Source organism: Microtus pennsylvanicus, chromosome 19 (assembly GCF_037038515.1).
Source record: "Microtus pennsylvanicus isolate mMicPen1 chromosome 19, mMicPen1.hap1, whole genome shotgun sequence".
Lineage (NCBI taxonomy): Eukaryota > Metazoa > Chordata > Mammalia > Rodentia > Cricetidae > Microtus > Microtus pennsylvanicus.
The window spans coordinates 915,188-934,357 of NC_134597.1; the positions used below are offsets into that span (position 1 = coordinate 915,188).

A 19,170-nucleotide genomic window follows, 5' to 3' on the forward strand; every position below is an offset into this window, starting at 1 on the left:
TGTTGTTCTGGCGCCCAGGACTGCAGCCGGCGAGATGGCGTTCAGTGACGGCAAGCCGGGTTGCGTGTTCGACCACCACGTCCAGACGGCCGTGTGTGATTCGCGGGCCAAATACCGGGAGAGCCGACGCCCTCGTGCGGTCAAGGTAGAGTCACTTCGGTTTCCTAGCTTTCCTGGGCATGGCCAGCCTCCAGAAAGCGTAACAGGGATGCTGTCTGAGCCTCCTCTCTGAGTCGAGGCGGCACGAGGACCCAAACATTATCACTACTCTCGGTCAGCTACTTACTAGACCGTTGCTCCACGAAAACACGATTTTTAGTTTTGTATTCTACGTGTTGACGATAGCGCTTCTCACAGGACGAGCACGGACTGAGTTCAGTGACTGTTTTCCATTATCTTTTCTGGAGTCAGCTTCTGGAAAGAGGTCTATTAAATAGTATAGTCAGATACCCTAATGTGGTTTGTGTTATGCTTTAGTCCAGAAGAGTGACAGTTTTGTGTATATGTTTTACAGACTGGATTGGGCAGAAAAAGTTCCATTAAAAAAAAAAAGTCAGTCGGTGACAGATTTGCCAAAGGTTTGTTTGTCTGTGGGGTGCATTTAACGAGACTTTTTTTTTTAAAGGTATATACAATCAACTTGGAATCTCAGTACTTATTAATACAAGGCGTGCCTGCAGTGGGGGCCATGAAGGAATTAGTTGAACGATTTGCGCTGTATGGTGCGATTGAACAGTATAACGCTCTAGATGAATACCCAGCGGAAGATTTTACAGAAGTTTATCTCATTAAATTTGTGAAATTACAAAGTGCAAGGTATGTACAAGTTAAGCAATGCCCATGCCTTGTATTACTGTTGCTGTCTTTTTGGCCCCAGGGTTTTCCCAAACATACCCAAATCACACAACTTATCACCCTCCATCTTCCTGTTTGTTTGTTTTAGGGGGAGTTCAAGACAGGGTCTCTCTGTGTGGCCCTGGCTGTCCAGAAACTAATTCTGTAGACCAGGCTGGCCTCTGCCTCACCGGTGCTGGGATTAAAGGTGTGCGCCACCACCTGCCGGCTTCCTGTTTGTGTTTTACCTTTCCAGGCTTCACTTGCACTAGTCAAGCAGCCCAACAGTCACTTATAGCCCTGGCTCTTCCTCCAAATTTTTAAAAGGCTAACTTTAAAAAGATACTATCTCTTTCCTCTTATAATTGTGCTTTTCTTTCCATCTTCTCATATCTGTGCATAACTGTTTTTGAACTTGTAGTATGGTAGATTCAGAATTATCTGCAGTGAATTTCCAGTCCTATGTCTTCATTACTTTGGAAGTTTTTGTTGTTGTTGTTTTGTTTTTTTTGTTTGTTTGTTTTTGTTTTTAATACTGCTAAGCACATTTTTCCTCTTTTAAAATCAACATGGCAAAAAGGTCTGCTTTTTGAGGGTCCCTGAAGGTGAAGGAAATGAAATAACTTATGTAAAGGCATTAGACTGGTACCTCCTATTAAGAGTAAATATTAGCAATGGCAATTCTTATTGTTATGGTTCTATATCAATCAACTTCTTTTTAATACTTACAAATGACATAAACCTTGTATTCCAAAAAGATTGAAGTCAACAATGCTTTATTTCAGTGTTCACCCTTTTGTGGGGGAAGAGTGTATGTGTGTAGGCTAGAAGCCAATGCCAAGTGCCTTCTTCAGTTGTTCCCCACCTTTATTTATTTATTTGTTGAGACAAGTTTTTTGTATGTAGCCCTGGCTAGCCTAGAACTGGCTTTGTAGACCAGGCTGACCTAGAACTCAAAGCTTCCTCCTGACTCCAGCTACCCTTCTACCAGATTTAAAGTCATAGGCTCTATCATATTTTTTTTTGAGACAGGGTCTCTTACTGAATCTGAAGCTCATCAACTAGATTTGTTGATATCTCCTCTCTCTCCCTCACCAGCACCAGGATTGTAGGTATGCAGCAGTGCCCAGCTTTATGTGGCTGTCAGGGATCTGAACCTAGACACCCAAGCTTAAGCAAGTGTTGTACCCACGGTGCACTCTCTCTAGTTCACCTTAGCCATTTTTTTCTTTTTAATCACTAACCTGGTTCAAAAACATATCTTTCTCTGACTTTTGCCATTCATATATTTTTATAGTAGAGAAAGACTTTACATTCCCTGGAGCTGGAGTCATTAGTGGTTGTGAGTCACCCAGTATGGGTCCTGGGATTTTAATCTGCTCTTCTACAAGACCAGCGAGTGCTCTTGGCATCAAAGCATCTCTCCAGCCCCTCCTGTTTCTTTGTGTGCTACTCATAGCCCACCACAAAAACACTTGACTTCAAAGACTGTGTATCTTTTGCACCAGTTGGCCAGCTCCTCATGGTTAGGAAACCATATGAAGTAGTGTGTTTTTTGTATCTCCACAGAACTGATAGAGTTGACTCTGGAGTTAGCCATCCCAATTAAACCCTGGTTTTGTAAATGAATGTATAAACATGATCCAGTTACCAATTTCCTGGTGCCTTGGTTTCATCATAAGATGGTTATAAGATAACAATTTAAGTGAAGCATTTATAGCATAAGCATTAATAATTATCTGTAGATTCAGAAGTACTGAGTTAACTTATTATAGTGCTTGGTTCAGCATAGGTGTTTAGTATTTCTTGAGTGAATAAAATCCTTTTTAAATTAGTTATTTCTCTTTTGTTTTTATGTGTATGTGGTATGGTAGTGTGAGCTTATACACCCATATCCATGCAGGACGCTGTGGAGCAGAAGAGGGCATCAGATCCCTGGAACTCGAGTTATTGCCACGCTGGGAATTGAACCTGAGTCCTCTGGACTAGCAGCCAGTGTTCTTAACCCCTTAGCTATTTCTCCCACCTCAGAAGGAACACAGTTCTTAATTTTGCATTGAGTAGTTGTTAATACGGTGTAGGAGGTCCTTCTGTATTTGTGTTGATTTCATTGGTTGAATAAAGAAGCTGCCTTGGCCTTTTGATAGGGCAGTCCTTAGGTGGGCAGAGTAGACAGATCTGAATGCTGGGAAGAAGAAGAGTGAGAGAGCCGCCCACCATGAAGCTGCCAGGTCAGACAGGCTGAATCTTTCCCGGTAAGCCACAACCTCGTGGTGAACACAGATTATTAGAAATGGTTTGAATCAAGATGTGAGAGTTAGCCAAGAAGAGGCTAGATATAATGGGCTAGGCAGTGATTTAATTAATACAATTTCCGTGTGGTTATTTCAGGGGCTAAGCTAGCCGGGTGGCAGGACGCAGCTCGCACCTCATACTACAGTTAATATATTCAGTATTTTCACTCATTCATAGAAGTATTTGTCTAGGAGCACACGCCATGGTGTGTGTACAAAGACAGCTTTTTCTTGCCATGTGGGTTCCAGAGATTAAGCTCAGGACATCAGTCTTGGTGGCAAGTACCTTTACATGCTAAATCATTTGCCAGTTTACTAAGTTTTATTTTGCTTACAAGTTCTATAACTCAGGCTGACCAATGGATCCTGAGTTAGTTTTTTAAAAGTGTGTCTTGCTTAGCTGAAAATCCATTGAGATGATTATTAGAAGGAAAGGAAGAATAGTTTGGGGCTGGAGAGATTACTCAGTAGTTAAGATAGCTTGCTGCTCTTTCAGATAACTGGGGTTTAATTCCCAAGCACCTTTGTCAGGTTGCTCACAGTGACTTGTATCTTAAGCCCCAAATGATCCAATGGCCTCTTTTGGTCTCTTTCTGTGTGTGTTTGCCCACACATGTACAGAACACATACTTGCAAGTAAGTAAATAATAAGACAAATCTTTGGGGGGGGGGATTCGAGACAGGGTTTCTCTGTAGCTTTGGAGCCTGTCCTGGAACTAGCTATTGTAGACCAGGCTAACCTCGAACTCAGAGAGATCCACCTGCCTCTGCCTCCTGAGTGCTGGGATTAAAGGCGTGCACCACCACAGCCCGGCTGATAAATCTTTTTATTAGGAGTACTTGCTGGGTCAGTGTGGTCATCCAGAAACAAAGCATTTTACCCCCCCCCACACACACACACACATACAGACACTTAAATCTATGGAATTCCTGTTAAACTTTTATCTTAGGTAAATTTAGATTAAAAAGCCATGACTGGGTGAATGACTCCAGCAATTAAGAGCATGTACTGCTCCTCTATAGGACCTGAGTTCGATTCTTAGCAACCAGGTCATGTCTGTAAACTCTAGCTCCAAGCCAGAGCCTCTGCACACACTTACACATTAAAAATAGTAAAATAAATAATAATAATAATATTAATAATAACTTTCTGGGTATGGTAGTGCACACCTTTAATCCCAGTACTTGGTAGACAGAGGCAGGCAGATCTCTGTGAGTTCAAGGTCCGCCTCATTTACACAGTAAATTCAGGACAGCCAAACCTACATAGTGAAACCCAGTCTCAAAAAAAAATGCATCTAGGGACTGGAGAAGACACAGAAACTAAGAGCACTTATTGCTGTTACAGAGGACGCAGGTTTGGAGTTCGGTTGCCAGCACCCGTGTCAGGGGTTCACAACTGTCTGTAACTCCAGTTCCAGGGGTTTTATCACCTCTGGCCTTCTTGGGCAACTGTACTCGGGTGCTCATACCCACATGCAGAGACATACACCTACGAATAGGGCATAAATAAAAATAGTAAAAGCAATGTTTTTTTAAGCTATGTGATTTATGTATTTTCCTTTCAAATACTCTTTAAATTATGTATTTCTTTTTAGGATAGCTAAGAAAAAGATGGATGAACAGAGTTTCTTTGGTGGGTTACTTCATGTGTGCTATGCTCCAGAATTTGAGACAGTTGAAGAAACTAGACAAAAGTTAGAAGAAAGAAAGGCTTATATTGCAAGAGCTACTAAAAGCAAAGGTACGGAAAGTCTGTTTTTTTTAACACCTTCTGTATATCAGGCATTGTTAGGGATGTGTGTCATTGTGGAGTTTCTGCTCAGTCATGGTCTTTGGTGTCTTTAACCACAGGGTTCTGTACAGTCTTGACTAGGAAGGGAGAGAAGTTGGTTCATGAACTATTCATTTCTTACAGGATGTGAGAGGTGTTTGAATTTTATAAGTGCTATCCAGAAGGGGAGTGAAAAGGATGGCAGGGCAAGCCAGGCTATATGTTTAAACACCAAGAGAATGAAATTGTCATTCATTGTGTTTAAGGAGCTGTAAGTCCTAGAGGGTAACCAATGTGCCAAGGTTTCAGTGAGAGGGACCAGGACAGTGCTGTGTCCCGTGCCAACGCACCCAGTGTCTGACATGAAGGCAGCGTGAAGCAGTTTTGATTTGTCGGCTGCTCAGAAGTGCTCCTCATCATGGGAAAGTTCAGATGGCTTCGTGCCCAGCTTAGTTGTTCCTGTCACAAGTAGGAACTAAACATGGTTTATCTATATAGTAGAATATTCTGAAACTATACAAGCTTTGTATGCAATGGCATGGGAAACTCTCTAAGATTACAGGTAGTGGAAAATGTAAAATAACAGATTTTATTATCTTTTAAGTAGGGAGACAAGGAGACTCGAGAGGAACAGTGAGACAGTCTAGATAGATGAATGAGAAAATGTAGTAGATGAGTAGGGAAAGCAAGGACAAGGGAAGCTTGGCATGCTGCCCCCTTTGTATCCTTTCAGAGGCCTTTAAATCTTACCATGTATTCCCTGAGCTTGTTAACATCAAGTTGTTTATAGAATTACAAGATTCTGGAATGACTAAAATAATTAATGAACCATTTGTTTACTGTTCTGTCAACTTTTAAAAATATAACTTTGAAGATTATTACTTGACAAAGAAGAAACTGGTTCCAGAGCAAAAAGGAACAAAAGATTCTAGACAAGATTTTCATTCACATATACCCGGACTTTCTACAGCTGCTTTGAACACTTCTCCTGAGAATTCAAGTCCTTGTCTTCCTTATTCTTGTGAATTGCCTTTGTGCTATTTTACCTCCCAAACCACTTGTTTACCTGGGGACCATGTGGACGGAGCATCAAACTCCTGTAGTGGCAGCAGGAACCATGGTGAACTGTCAGAGCACTGTAAGTACAGTGCCTTTTCCCCAGAACTACGGACGAGTACTTACAAAAATGCACTACCTTGCTCTAGTGTGCAAGAGGCTGTTACTACCTCAGAGTCAGTCGGCAGATTTATGCCTAGGACAACACAGCTGCAGGAAAGGAAAAGAAGGAGAGACTGTGATCGTGAACTCGGAACTTTTTCTGAAACAAACACAAGCAGTAACGAGGTTGTGATTGGACCTAAGTTACCAGGTCTTTCCACAGTGGATCTGCAGGATGACTCCTTGAACACCACGGCAAACTTAATTCGGAGTAAACTTAAAGAGGTGAGGTTTTTTTTTTCTTATACATTTTTTATATTTTTATATTTCCTTATATTTTCTCTAATATTGAGATAACTTAGTTGAGGACAAACAACTGTATAGGAAATTATTTGGAGGAACTAAAATTATTTGTCTTTCTTTTTGATTTTGATGTGTTTTCCCACCTTTATTTTCCAAAATGACATGATTAATATTTATTTTATTTGGCAGTAATTCTTGACTTAACAACAAATAGATATATTTTATGTCAGTAGGCACAAAATACTAAATGTTCCAGTCAATCGGACTGTGATAGTAGATTCCAGATGTTGTCTCTCCTTCCCTTTTAAAGTTCCCTAGGTAGTATAGCAGAAGCTAAAATTAACAGTTATAATCAGTTAGTTCTCTTAAATTCAAAGTTACTGCAGATAACATCAAAGTCAAAATGTTTTTATGGTAGATATCCATAAAAGAAGGAATTATTTTGATTAATTAATTAGTAATTAATTTTTTGGGGAACAGAACGTGTGTTAGGCAGGTGCCCCATCCCTACCACATCCACAGCCCACAAGTTGAGATTTCTAAAAACCGAGTCGTCAGTTGCCCTACACTTGACACTTTATGTATGAACCTCAAAGAGCTGAACTCGTTGGAAATCAGATTGTCTTTTCCCGTTATTTACATAGAAAGTGAACATACGAAGTAGCTTACGAAAGCTCTCCTTCTGTGGAGTGGAGCTAGGTTTATAGAAACCGTCCATGGAGGGGCGCGGCATGTTCTCACGGCTAACTCCCGGATACACAGTCCTGTTCGCACAGTTGTTCTCCCATTTGGCGGTGTGACTAAGAGAGGCTACGGTGACCTCATTTCTTTTCACCTAATGGTTATTATTTGGTAAAGGATGAGGACTTGCTTCAGATAGTAAGTGTATGAACATGGATTTTATGTTTAACTACCAAATTGTGTCGGTGTGTGTCAGCTCAGTATATCCCTGGGTGCACTGAACTGCGGCGTAGACACAGGTGACAGCTGTCTCAGTCAGGGCTGACCGCTTTTTAAAGTGCAAAGTCTACATCTCATACATGGAAATAAAAGAACAACAAAAAGAAATACTTTACCACAGCTTCTAGTATTCTTCCATTTCAAATCAAGATGTTCTTTTTTTTTTTTATATTTATTGCTTTATTATGTATATAATATTCTGTCTGTGTGTATGCCTTCAGGCCAGAAGAGGGCACCAGACCCCATTACAGGTGGTTGTGAGCCACCATGTGGTTGCTGGGAATTGAACTCAGGACCTTTAGAAGAGCAGGCAGTGCTCTTAACCTCTGAGCCATCTCTCCAGCCCCCTCAAGATGTTCTTAATAGTGCTTTTGACCTACTATTAATAGTAACTTTGGGTAATGGAATAATAACAAGGAGTTGAAGATTGTACCATTTTTATGATAGTTTTTCCAATTTTTTTTCATCTCTCACACTGAACAGTCCTGTCTTTAAATTTATCATTTATTACAAATGCTTCAAAATTTGATGGTGCAGACTCAGCAGGCAGAAGTAGACATACCTCTAGTCTACATAGTGCGTGCCAGACCAGGCCAGCCCAAGAAGTTACACAGTGAGACAACAGCAAAAACAAAAACAACCCAGTAAAACCTGAGTGTCTGTCTGTATCCTGTTTGTTTTCTTCATTGTAGCTGTTCTGTCTGGTGAAATCCCAACGTAGTTTTCATTTGCATTTGTTTAGAGATATGTGATATGTTCATTTGCATTTCACTGATGGCTAATGATGTTGAACACTTTCAAATATTTATTGGCCATATGTATTTCTTTTGAAATCTGTTCAACTCATTAGCCTATTTATTGACTGGATGACTTGGGTTTTTTTACTTTACGACTTTTACAGTTGTTAGAGATTCTCATTATTAACTCCTTACTTGTTTAGTTAGCCGAGATCCCCATTCCGCAATCTATCTCTGTGCCTTTCAGTTCCATGCAGTCTGTCTGTCTGGAGTTCATCTGTCTGTCTCGGAGTTTGTTACTTAAGGTCCTTAATCCATCTTCAGGGGTGTGTGTGTGTGCGCGCGCGTGCAGTAAGGGGTACAGATCCAATGTTCATTTTCTGTGGAAATCCAGTTTTTTAGCCCCCTTTGTTGAAAATGCTGCCCCCCCCCGTGTTTTTGATACTTTTGTCAAAAAGTCTGTGATTGTAGTTGTGTGGGCTCATTTCTGGGTCCTCTCTTCCGTCCCACTGTTCTTTATTCTTGTCTTTATCCTGCGCTGCCTCTGTCACCATGGCTCTGTAATCTGAGATAAGATGTTCCTTGTCTAGCCTTGCTCTCACTACTTAAGATTCTTTAGCTTTTCAGGAGTCTTTTGTACCTCCATGTGAATTTTAGGACAGTTTTTTTTCTTGTTTTTGGAAGGGTGTCTTTGATATTTTGATAAGGATTGTGTTTATTCTACAGGTCACTTTTGGGAATAATAGCCACTCTCACAATGTTAGTTCTGCCAGGGCCAGTGAGAGGGTTCAGTGGGCCAAGGTACTTTCCACAAGCCTGAGTCCAATCCCCAGAACTCACATGGTAGGAAGAGAACCAATTCCTACAAGTTTTCCTCTGACTTTCATACACATATGCATTCCCTCATACACAAATGGATAAATGTGGTTTTTCTTCTTCTTAAACCAGGTGATTTCATCTGTGCCAAAGACTCCAGAGGAAGATACGTATACAAGTCTCCCACGAAAACAAAGAAGAAGAATATAGCTTGCCAGCAAGTTAGTCTTCTCTTTCTTTTTTCTTTTTGAGTCAGGGTCTCACTGGGTAGCTGTTGCTGGCTGGAACTCTCTGTGTAGACCAGGTTGGCTTTGGGCCTCTGCCACTGGGTGTTGGGATTAAAGGTGTGTACTACCACACCAAGCTAAAATGATATTTTCTGGAGAGACCCTTTTGTTTTCTGTTTGTTTTGTTTTTTATGTTTAGCATTTTAATTATTTACAATATCTTACTACTGGTGTTTTAAAGTAAACTAATTTTTCTGTATTTCTTTTTAAGCTGTGTGCAAATGTGTATATCTTTTTTGGATTTACACTCAATGTAGCAGAAACTGTTCTTTTCACACACACGTTACAATATTTATATTGTTTGAAATAAATATAACAATCTGTAATGCAACCAGATCTGACTTAAATGCAGGTATTGAGCAATTCGTGTTCAAAAACTAGTAGTCTGATTGTTTTTGAATATCAGAGCTTCAAAATGAAGGCAGTTCTGTAAAGGAAAAATGCCGATACATGTTAGAGCAGAGATCTAGAAATACACATGCTATTGTAGCTTCTAAGAATAACTTACATGAATTACGGTAATCTAAAAACGAGTTAACTTTGGAAACTCTAGGCTTCTACCCTGTCAGCATATCTGTACTCTTCTGTCAGTGGACCATGTAGTTTTGTGCAGGCTATTTCTATCTTCTTTACTGGGAAAAGTAAACTAAGAAGGCACCGTGTGCTGTATGCATGCTGGTTCTTGTCCCTGAGGACCTTCTTCAGTGGGTTGTGGCTGACCGTGTCATAAGATAAGGCTTATTTCAGTTGCCAGCTCTGCCAGTATGGCTTTTCAGGGCTGGATGATGCTACAGGAAATCGCCAACAAGGGATTGGGTTCTCCATTTACAAGAGGTGGTTATATAGATTGCTGTGCTGGAATCTCAGGTAAAAAGTCTATTAACAGCCTAAACACAGCTGGAAAGAACAAATGCTCTCTGAATCAGGCTGCTCAGACAGGAAGCGTTATGTCTCTACCTCAGGACCCTGGTAAATGCAGTGTGCAACCATGAGGGGAGGGGAATGAGGAGTTCTTCATTGGTGCTGAATTGCATCTTCACAGGAGGAAAAGGGTTTGGAGAGTGGGTTGTACTGCTAAAAATGGTTAAGAAGATAATTTTCCATGTAGTTTACTGTGTGGCAGTCCAGAAACTTCTCTTCTGGCCTTCATGGGAGGAGCTGTTTTGTCGGTTCTCTGTTCATAAGTGCATTCCTGATCTGTTTTGTGAGTGTGAGAAGAATGTTTGGTTATCCACTTCATACACAGTAGTGGCCATGACAGGAAAGGGATAGGCTTGTGCCTTGTCAAGCAGGGAAAGAGGAAGAGGAAGAGGCAGGAGTCATCTTCAAGATGACTTCACAGCAGTCGAGGTACCACAAGACCACACTGCAACAGAACTGTCTGTGGCTGCTCAATCCTAAACAGTCTCCCTAGTCCTGACCATCTTTGCTAAGCTATGTTCTGTCATCAGTCTCTCCCTCCCTTCCCCTCCATGTTCCCGGGGTGTGTGTGTGCGTGTGTGTGTGTGCACGCGCGCCTCCTGCCTTTCTCTTTCCATGGCACATGCTTATTCCTTTCTTTGTGTGGCCAAAGAGTTAGCAAGTTAAATCCAAGTCTGTTAACTATAATTACTGAAATGGTAATATCTTTAGCCCCAAACCGGAATGAGGCTGATGACTTTATGATTGTCTACAATTTGGCAATGGGTTGAAGCTACAAAGGGGAGAGACTATCATGTATTATTTTCTAGTTCTTTAGATTTTTCCTTAACTAGGCCAGCAAGATGGCAGAGTTTGTAAAGGCACTTGCTTAGAAACCTGACTAGCTGAGTTCAATTCTCTGGGACCCACATGGCTGCAGGAGAGAAGAGGTTCCTACAGGTGTCTTGTGGCTGCCACGCAAGCACTGTGACATGTCCTGGATTGGGTTACTATTGTTGCAGTGAAGCACCATGATCAAAAGCAAGTTGGGGAGAAAAGGGTTTATTTGGCTTATACCTCCACTGTAGTCCATCACTGAAGGAAATGAGAACAGGAACTCAAAACAAAGTAGTAGCTCCTGGAGGCAGGAGCTGGTGCAGAGGCCGTGGAGAAGTGCTGCTTACCAGCTTGTTCCTTTGGCTTGCCCAGCCTGCTTTCTTATAAAACACAAGGCCATCATCAGCCCAGGGATGACAACCCCTCACAATGGGCTGAACCATCCCCCGTCGATCTCTAATTAAGAAAATGTCCTACAGCCTGATCTTACGGAGGCATCTTCTCAGGTCACTCTTTGAGGTGACTCTAGGTTGTGTCAAGTTGGTATAAAACTGGCCAGCACATGGCATGCATACCTTACACACACACACGTTATATAATTTTAATGAAATTTTTCTCTCATCTACGTTAAGTATAGTATTTGTAACTACCTTTGCATCTGGTAGACATGGTCCAAAGGCCTCCAACAAAAGCCTGTCTTTTTTTACTGCTTTTTCAAAGTCTGCAAAAGAGATCTTGCCATCATTGTCATGGTCCTAGAGGGAAAGGTGATGTCATGATAAATAATCCAAGTCTTTTTTAATTTTGCCATAGAAAACTAATTATCTAGACTGTCCTGTAAAACTATTGAGTTCCTACTGCTGAAGACATTATTGACACAAATCTATGGTATTTTTAATAGAAGTCACTGACTTATTCTACTGCTGAAGACATTATTGACACAAATCTATGGTATTTTTAATAGAAGTCACTGACTTATTCTACTGCTGAAGACATTATTGACACAAATCTATGGTATTTTCAATAGAAGTCACTGATTTATTCTACTGCTGAAGACATTATTGACACAAATCTATGGTATTTTCAATAGAAGTCACTGATTTATTCTACTGCTGAAGACATTATTGACACAAATCTATGGTATTTTCAATAGAAGTCACTGATTTATTCTACTGCTGAAGACATTATTGACACAAATCTATGGTATTTTCAATAGAAGTCACTGATTTATTCTACTGCTGAAGACATTATTGACACAAATCTATGGTATTTTTCAATAGAAGTCACTGATTTATTCTACTGCTGAAGACATTATTGACACAAATCTATGGTATTTTCAATAGAAGTCACTGACTTACTCTACTGCTGAAGACATTATTGACACAAATCTATGGTATTTTCAATAGAAGTCACTGACTTACTCTACTGCTGAAGACATTATTGACACAAATCTATGGTATTTTCAATAGAAGTCACTGACTTCTTCTTCTGACCCAAGTCTCTTGGCTACACACAGTGCAGCCCTGTCAGGAACACACTGGAACTGAGGACTAGCAAGACATTGGAAGAACTGTATTACCCTACTGCCCCTTTTGCAATTATACAAGTATAATGTGGCTCAGATATTTCATCACAATTTTATTTCTCAAAAGGCTTTATTTGGGAGCTCATTAGGAGGTCAGCCGTTAAGGGCAAGGCACATGGAGTTCTCACAGTGGCTGTCCAGACTGGGCTAGACTCATGGAATGGAGGCTCCAGGCTTCTGCTGAGATCTGGCTAAGTTGGAAGGTGTGGGGGGCCTGTAAAGTTCTGTCCACTTGAATCACAGTAGCAAGCAGGGGTGTGAGTCAGCAAAGTGTTATGGACAAGGCTTATGAGAGATTACGTATATTGTGTAGCATCCAGGGCAGGGGAACTCTGTGAATTTTGAATATCTGAAGCTGCTGCTTCAGATTGGATTGGATAAGATGTCTGTGAGTTTTCATTTTTGTGCGTAACTTCAGAATCTGATCTAGAGAGCAGTGTGAGTGGCCATGAGAGAAAGGCGCGTTTCATAAACATTTCCTTTCCAGAAAGGGATTTGGGGACTTCCTGCCAGTGATTCTTCAGCATCTGCACTCAGCCTGAGCAGCCGCTAGTATTTTACAAGAGCATGCCTTATCTTTCTCCCCGTCTGTGTCTCTCTCCCTGTCTCCCTCTCTTTCTCTCCCCCCACCCCGTGTGTGTGTGTGTGTGTGTGTGTGTGTGTGTGTGTGTGTGTGTGTGTGACATAGTCGCACAGTGTGACCCTAGCTGGTCTGGAACTTGCAATCTTCCAGACATATAAGTGCTGGGATTGCAGGCACGCACCCTTTCCTCTCTGAGTAACATCACTGAGTTTGTTGTTTTGGGTCCTTGTAAGGAAAGAGTGAGCAGCACTATTCCTGTAATAAGGAGCCACCGCTGCAAGGTTTTGTTGCTTTAATTCTACACAATTTTTCTACTTTAGTTTTTCTCATCTGAACAGTAGAGACAGTAGTTCTAAGGGTAAAATAAATACTATAGAGGACCCTGAAGGCCTGCTATGTAATAACCACTCTGTAAGGATCAAATACTTTTAATTGTGGTTATTTTGTTAAAATGAGGGTTTGGATAAATTGAAAGAATGAAATCATGAAGACACAAAGCACAAAATTTTACTTCTGTTGAATCTGGCTTCCTCCCAAATTAATAAGGTTTTACTGGTAGTAATATTTTAAAATAATTAAACTAACATTTATTTTGCATAATGATTATGTAATCACCAAACCATTCCATATGTACCGAGCACCCACTTTCCGTGAGGCAGATCAAGTGAGAACTGTCCTTAGGGAAGGGACTCGCTGTAGAGGAACAGCTGTCGCTCACACCATGCCTCTGCAGAGCTACTCGCTTGAATGCAGTGCTTCTCCATGCCCGTGCTTACCATTTTCTTCAGGCTTATTTCCACCAACTCCCTTATTCCTTCCTCATTTTCTTCTTCAGGGGACTGCTGGGAGAGACTATTCTTCAACATGTCAAAAATCTTTTCCCGGGAAATATAACCATCTCCAGTGAAATAATAAACTTCAAAACAGACTTTATAAAACATAGAAATCAAAAATTGAACCAATAAGATATCATTAGTTATTTCAGTGTAAGATAATAAATGATACATATACAATTACTGATCTGATCCACTATATTGCAGAGGTTTTATAAAAAAGTGCTTCTTATTAAATTTCTTTCCAAAGGATTAAATGCCCCTTTAGAGGTTCCTGGATTTGGGGTTTCAAAGTATATCAAGCTGCAATAAATGAGGTGGATTTTTTAACCAGCTTTTGTTTGTATGTTATATATGTGTATTTACATAAGCCTGTGTAGCGTGTTTGTATTCTCTGCATATAGACTATAGAAATGAAGCACACACTTTACTGCATCCTCACAAAAGGATCTCCCCTCCCCCAGACAGTGGATGTCATCTTCAAGCCTCTCTCTGGGGAGGACTTCCATGCTTTCTATATCATGTCCTGGGAATGCAGCAGTGAAGTAGCTTTCTTAGAGTTCAGTGGTGTAGCTGAATGTTTTGGCAAAAACCAGGAAGAAAATCGAGTGTCAGATGAGATGAGTATCTATTAAAACTTCTCCAGTCCACAGTCTAACGTACAAAGTTTAAGAAGAAACCCACTGTAGAAAACAGTGTTCCCCAAGTGAGCCTCTCCTACAATGTGTCAGAAGCATTTGAGGAGGTGGACTAGAGACGACAGATCATCTCTAGTGTTATTTAATCATGTGGCACAACCACGATACAGCTTCTCACTTCTCGGTGAGACTTGTGTAAGAACCCTGTACGGTTGGAGGAGCTGAATTGGAGTGAGGGATGGGTTAGAGTGCTTGCTTTAAGATGTGCGAGGCCCTGGATTCAGTCCCCGGCACTGCATGGCACTCCCAGACGTGACAGAGTGGGAGACACCTCACGAAATAGTCAACGTGAGAACTACAGAGGGCACAGAACCGTTGAATGGCAGAGAAGTTTGGTTTATTCAAAATACTGCTCCAAAATGTTAATGTATTTTTAGCTTAGAAATATGTTTATTAGAAAATTTATGTGAGTATGTGCTGTGTAGAAGGAGCTGCGGGCAGGCCTGCTTTCGTCCCGCCCGGCTCCTGCATGGTTAGCTTTACTCCCGAAATAACAACACACAAACTGTATTCATTTAAACACTGCCTGGCCCGTTAAGAGGCTGGAACTCATGGGCCAAGCAGTGTTTAAATGAATACAATTTCTGTGTTGTTATTTCGGGGCATAAGCTAGCCAGGCGGCTGGGAGCCCGGGCGGCAGGAACACAGCCCGCTGCTCCTGTCTCTACAGTGCTGGGTGTGTGCAGGTGCCTGCCAGAGGCCAGAAGAGGGTGTTGAATCCTCTGGAGCCAGCCAGCATGGGTGCCAGGAGTCAACCATGGGTCCTCTGGGAAAGCAGCCCGCACGCTTCCCTCTATGCTCCAGGCATCTTCTCTTTCTGTGTCCCAAATTCAATTCAAGTGAAAGAGCAAAAAGATACACAAATTTGCTCCATTACAAAGAACTCTGTAGTCTTTTCGTAAGCAAATGGACATGGTAAGCAGTTTGTTTCTCTGAAAACTGGTAGCTAAATTAGTTTTTATTCTGTTTCCAGAATTCATCCCAGGGAATCCTGACAGCAGGAATAAAACATTGGACATGGACATTACCCCGAGGGGGGTTGCAGACCAGAGCTATTGCTGTGCGGAGCTGCGGATCCGCACGCGTCCCAGGGCCCAGCATTCCTTTGATTTAGAATTGTCTTCGGCCTGCTCTCACTTCCCTCTCCTCAGTCATGAAGACCAGAGGGATATTAACGTCTGGGCTGTTAGGGCGTGTTGAGCTTCATCCTCTTACAGTGGAGCGCACACTTTCAACACCCAAATGACACATGCGTACATTCAAGGCCTGTTTTCTGCTGAGCTCACACAGGCTCAGAGACCTTAGTCTTGTCAGTGGACCCTAGTGGCTGTTCTTAACTGGGCTGTAACAGTTGAGCATGACAGACTCAGTAAAGGCAATGGGTCACAACTGGGTCTCCCAATTTATCTTTTGTGGGTTTTCTTCTATTTTTTTTTACATTTATGCATGCATGTAAGCATGCATTTATGCTCATAGAGGTCAGCACACAACTTTCAGGAATTGGTTCTTTCCTACTGTGTGTGCGTTCAGGTTGACAGGTGGTAAACGGCCTCACCTGACGAACCATCTTGCTGGCCCTCATGAGGCATTTTCACAAGGGTGCTGTAGAGAACACTGATTTCATCTGTTGGGTTCTATAAGCATTCACCTGTGAACAATCATTGCTGGAAGAAGCTCCGTCTACTAAGGCTGACTAATGAGAACTCCAGTAATTTTGAAATACTTGGAGTCTAGAGCCTAATTACCTTGGACTATCTTTAGCTACTTTAAATGGCCATTTATTTTCTCCTCTGTATGTGACCTGACATCCTGGTGACTATTCGGTTAATCCTTTGGAATATTTCCACCAGCCCAGAAGCTAAGAATGTCAGCAGTGAGGTTTGTAACAAGTCCCCTGCTGTGCTGTGACCACCTACCCAATGCTGCCACCAATTTTAAAAGCGTTTGATCTATCTGTGACTTTGTGGTCACAAATAGGCAAATTGGGTAAACCTGAATATTTTCCCAGCTGTGGTCACTCTAGTTAACCAGCTCCAGAAAACGCTCTCTTGTCCCTTTTAGGGTACCGGTTCTGTCACTGCACCCACACACTAAGCACAGGATTGATGGCGTAGCACTGAGTACTTGTTTCTTACATTTCATCTTTTCTTCAAAAGTTCCTCGGAGAAACACTGACAGTCCTTTAACCCACTCTTGTGCATTTATATAGTTATCACTGTCTTTGTCAAATACATAGAACACTGAAAAGGAAAAGGAGTGTTTAAGTCTATTGTAATTGTCTTATAAGACACACACACACACACACACACACATACCCATTTATATAGAAAACTTTACTTACAAATCAAGGATGAACTGTTTTGGTGTTAGCTTTTGAAAGAATCAAAATTATTGGTAATGTGGGTTTTTCTCTTTATTTCTAAAGCAGAATAGTCATTCCACACAGTGAGCAATAATGATCCTCATTTGTGGTGTTTCATGGAGTTGCTAAAGCCAAGAAGATCTAGAGCTAATTAGCGACAGTTTAATAATCAAAAATAAAAAGCTATGAGAAACCTGTTGTAGTTTCCACGTCTCAAACTAAATTACTAATGTTAAACATTTCTTATGTGTTTCTCACTTGTGTGCGTGTGAGTGCACGAACATGTACCATGGCCTTGTGTGGAGGGCAAAGCCTTGTGGAACTGGCTCTCTTCCATTTTAGGTTGCTTCTGGGGACTGCAGCTCAGGAAGCCAGACTTGCTGACCTATCTTGCCCGTCCAATTTTTAAAGTTATCAATGAAACTTTAGTATCCTATAGAAAAACATTCAAATGTTATTTGATCTTTGGAGATGAGGGGTATATTGATGATTTTGTGGCATTGGCTTCACAGATATGCATGTGTCAAATCTTATCAAAAATGCATATTTTAATGATCTGCTACAGAACTTAACTGATACACCAATCACTTTCGTGTTTTAGACACGTGACGTTAAATACTTCCAATATAAAATGTCGTTTTTTACTGACACGTTTATATGAAGAAAAAACGCCAGTTAATGGTTTACACATCGGTGACCTGGACTTGAGGATCCACAGCTCTGGCATGTACTTTCATGACTAAAAGCCCTCAGTTGTTTGTCCTTAAAAGATACCGCTAGACTCTTTAGTTCAGTGGTGGTGATTTCTCAAAACTTCCCTGCTGTGAGCTACAGAATTCGGCATGGTTTGTACTGAAATCCATCCTCACATTCCCCCTGGCTGCTGTGTGCAGCACTCTCCTGCCAGGATCATTCCTCTCTAGTTTGGCACTGAGAGAAAGTCCAGTATTGTGGACGGGTTTAGTTTTGGGTTGGTTCGTTTCAGTTTGTTGTGACTCCTTACCCCTATTCATCAACGTATCATCAGTCATTCCAAATGTGTTGTGTAGGATCCCCCGAAACGTGTTGCAGTCTAGTCTGGCATTAGCAAGCTTTCCACTGGGCCTTTCCGCCAAGCTACAGAAAAAGCGTATGAGACATTCAATCTCACTTTTCTTGACTGTAAAATAAGAAGACAAAAAGGAGGCAGAGTTAATCACTGAGTAATTCAATGCAGTCACAGCTAGTTAGTTCTTAGGATACCAAACGTCCATATAGGATGTGAATTTGTTACTGAGTGGTTTGTAGTGTTTTGCTTCTTCCAGATCTGCAGGCTTCAAAATGGAAATTTGGAATAGTCACACAGTGGCTCTCATTCCAGACTTAGAAAGTGATGTTTAGGCATGCACAGATGATGTACAGTTGTGACAGAAACCAGGCGTTAGGCCTGGGGCTGGGGACAAGAGTTAAAGCATCTGGACTCTGTTTCCATTTCTTTATTAAAGTTGATTTATTCTGGTTTTATGTGTATGGTGTCTACTCGGCATGTATATCTGTACCCCATGTGTGCAGTGCCCTTGGAGGCTAGAAGAGGGCATTGGATCCTCAGGAACTGGAGTTGCAGACGGTTGTAAGCCACTATGTGAAGTGAGCCTGGGCCCTCTGCAAGAGCAGCAAGTGCTCTTAAACATCAAACATTTCTCTGACCCCCGTTTCTATTTCTTATCTTAAACTGGTAACTTAATGGCTTGTTGGTCCCTCTCTAGTAACAGCTGAGTGTCGTCCTGGGTGATGTCAGATTCTTCAATCTCTTGAATGTCTGATTCTGGGACTTGAGGGGACTGAAGTGGAAAGTGACCGCTGGTTGCCACTTTTGTTTTCTTTTGCTTTTTCTTGATTCTTTCCTTGTTTGTGGAGGAAGGTGAGGAGAAAGAAATAACCATTTCTTTGTAAATAGTTTACAACATGCAGGACTCTCTATGGTTTGAAGAATGTGGTAGTTCTTAGGGTAGTGGCTGAAAATCTATAGACAGTAAGCAATTTCAAAGGTGCCTAGTAACATTTATTTTCTGGACCAAATTAAGATATCTTGCTTCTTAATAGAAGCATACTGTACCAGTGCAGCCCTGAAATAGGATGTAATGGTTATTTTTATTCATTGCCTAAGTCTTAAGGGACTCCGATGAACCAGGGAACTGATAGATGCGACTCCTGCCTTGAAGGCTGTTGC

At 41.4% G+C, this 19,170-nt stretch overlaps 2 protein-coding genes across 3 annotated transcripts in view; one reads left to right on the plus strand and one right to left on the minus strand.

Annotated features, from left to right (window-relative positions):
* On the plus strand, positions 1 to 18,464 carry Rbm48 (RNA binding motif protein 48). 2 transcript variants are annotated; one of them, XM_075953770.1, is made up of 6 exons: positions 1 to 145; positions 626 to 816; positions 4,727 to 4,872; positions 5,777 to 6,345; positions 9,009 to 9,097; positions 15,573 to 18,464. In XM_075953770.1, exons 1-5 carry the CDS (start codon positions 35 to 37, stop codon positions 9,084 to 9,086), a joined length of 1,095 nt encoding a protein of 364 aa, XP_075809885.1. In that variant the 5' UTR covers positions 1 to 34; the 3' UTR covers positions 9,087 to 9,097; positions 15,573 to 18,464. The 2 variants fall into 2 exon arrangements, with proteins under 2 accessions (XP_075809885.1, XP_075809884.1); XM_075953769.1 differs by lacking the exon at positions 15,573 to 18,464 and having other exon boundaries at positions 9,009 to 9,494.
* LOC142838493 (calaxin-like) overlaps positions 10,178 to 19,170 on the minus strand; it is an 18,489-nt gene continuing 9,496 nt past the window's right edge. Inside the window, exons 2-6 of the mRNA XM_075953960.1 lie at positions 17,965 to 18,120; positions 16,735 to 16,839; positions 13,845 to 13,996; positions 11,491 to 11,655; positions 10,178 to 10,237 (exon numbers count right to left, since the gene is read on the minus strand). Of these exons, the coding sequence (XP_075810075.1) occupies positions 10,178 to 10,237; positions 11,491 to 11,655; positions 13,845 to 13,996; positions 16,735 to 16,839; positions 17,965 to 18,120 (638 nt within the window). The remainder of the gene's footprint in view (positions 10,238 to 11,490; positions 11,656 to 13,844; positions 13,997 to 16,734; positions 16,840 to 17,964; positions 18,121 to 19,170) is intronic.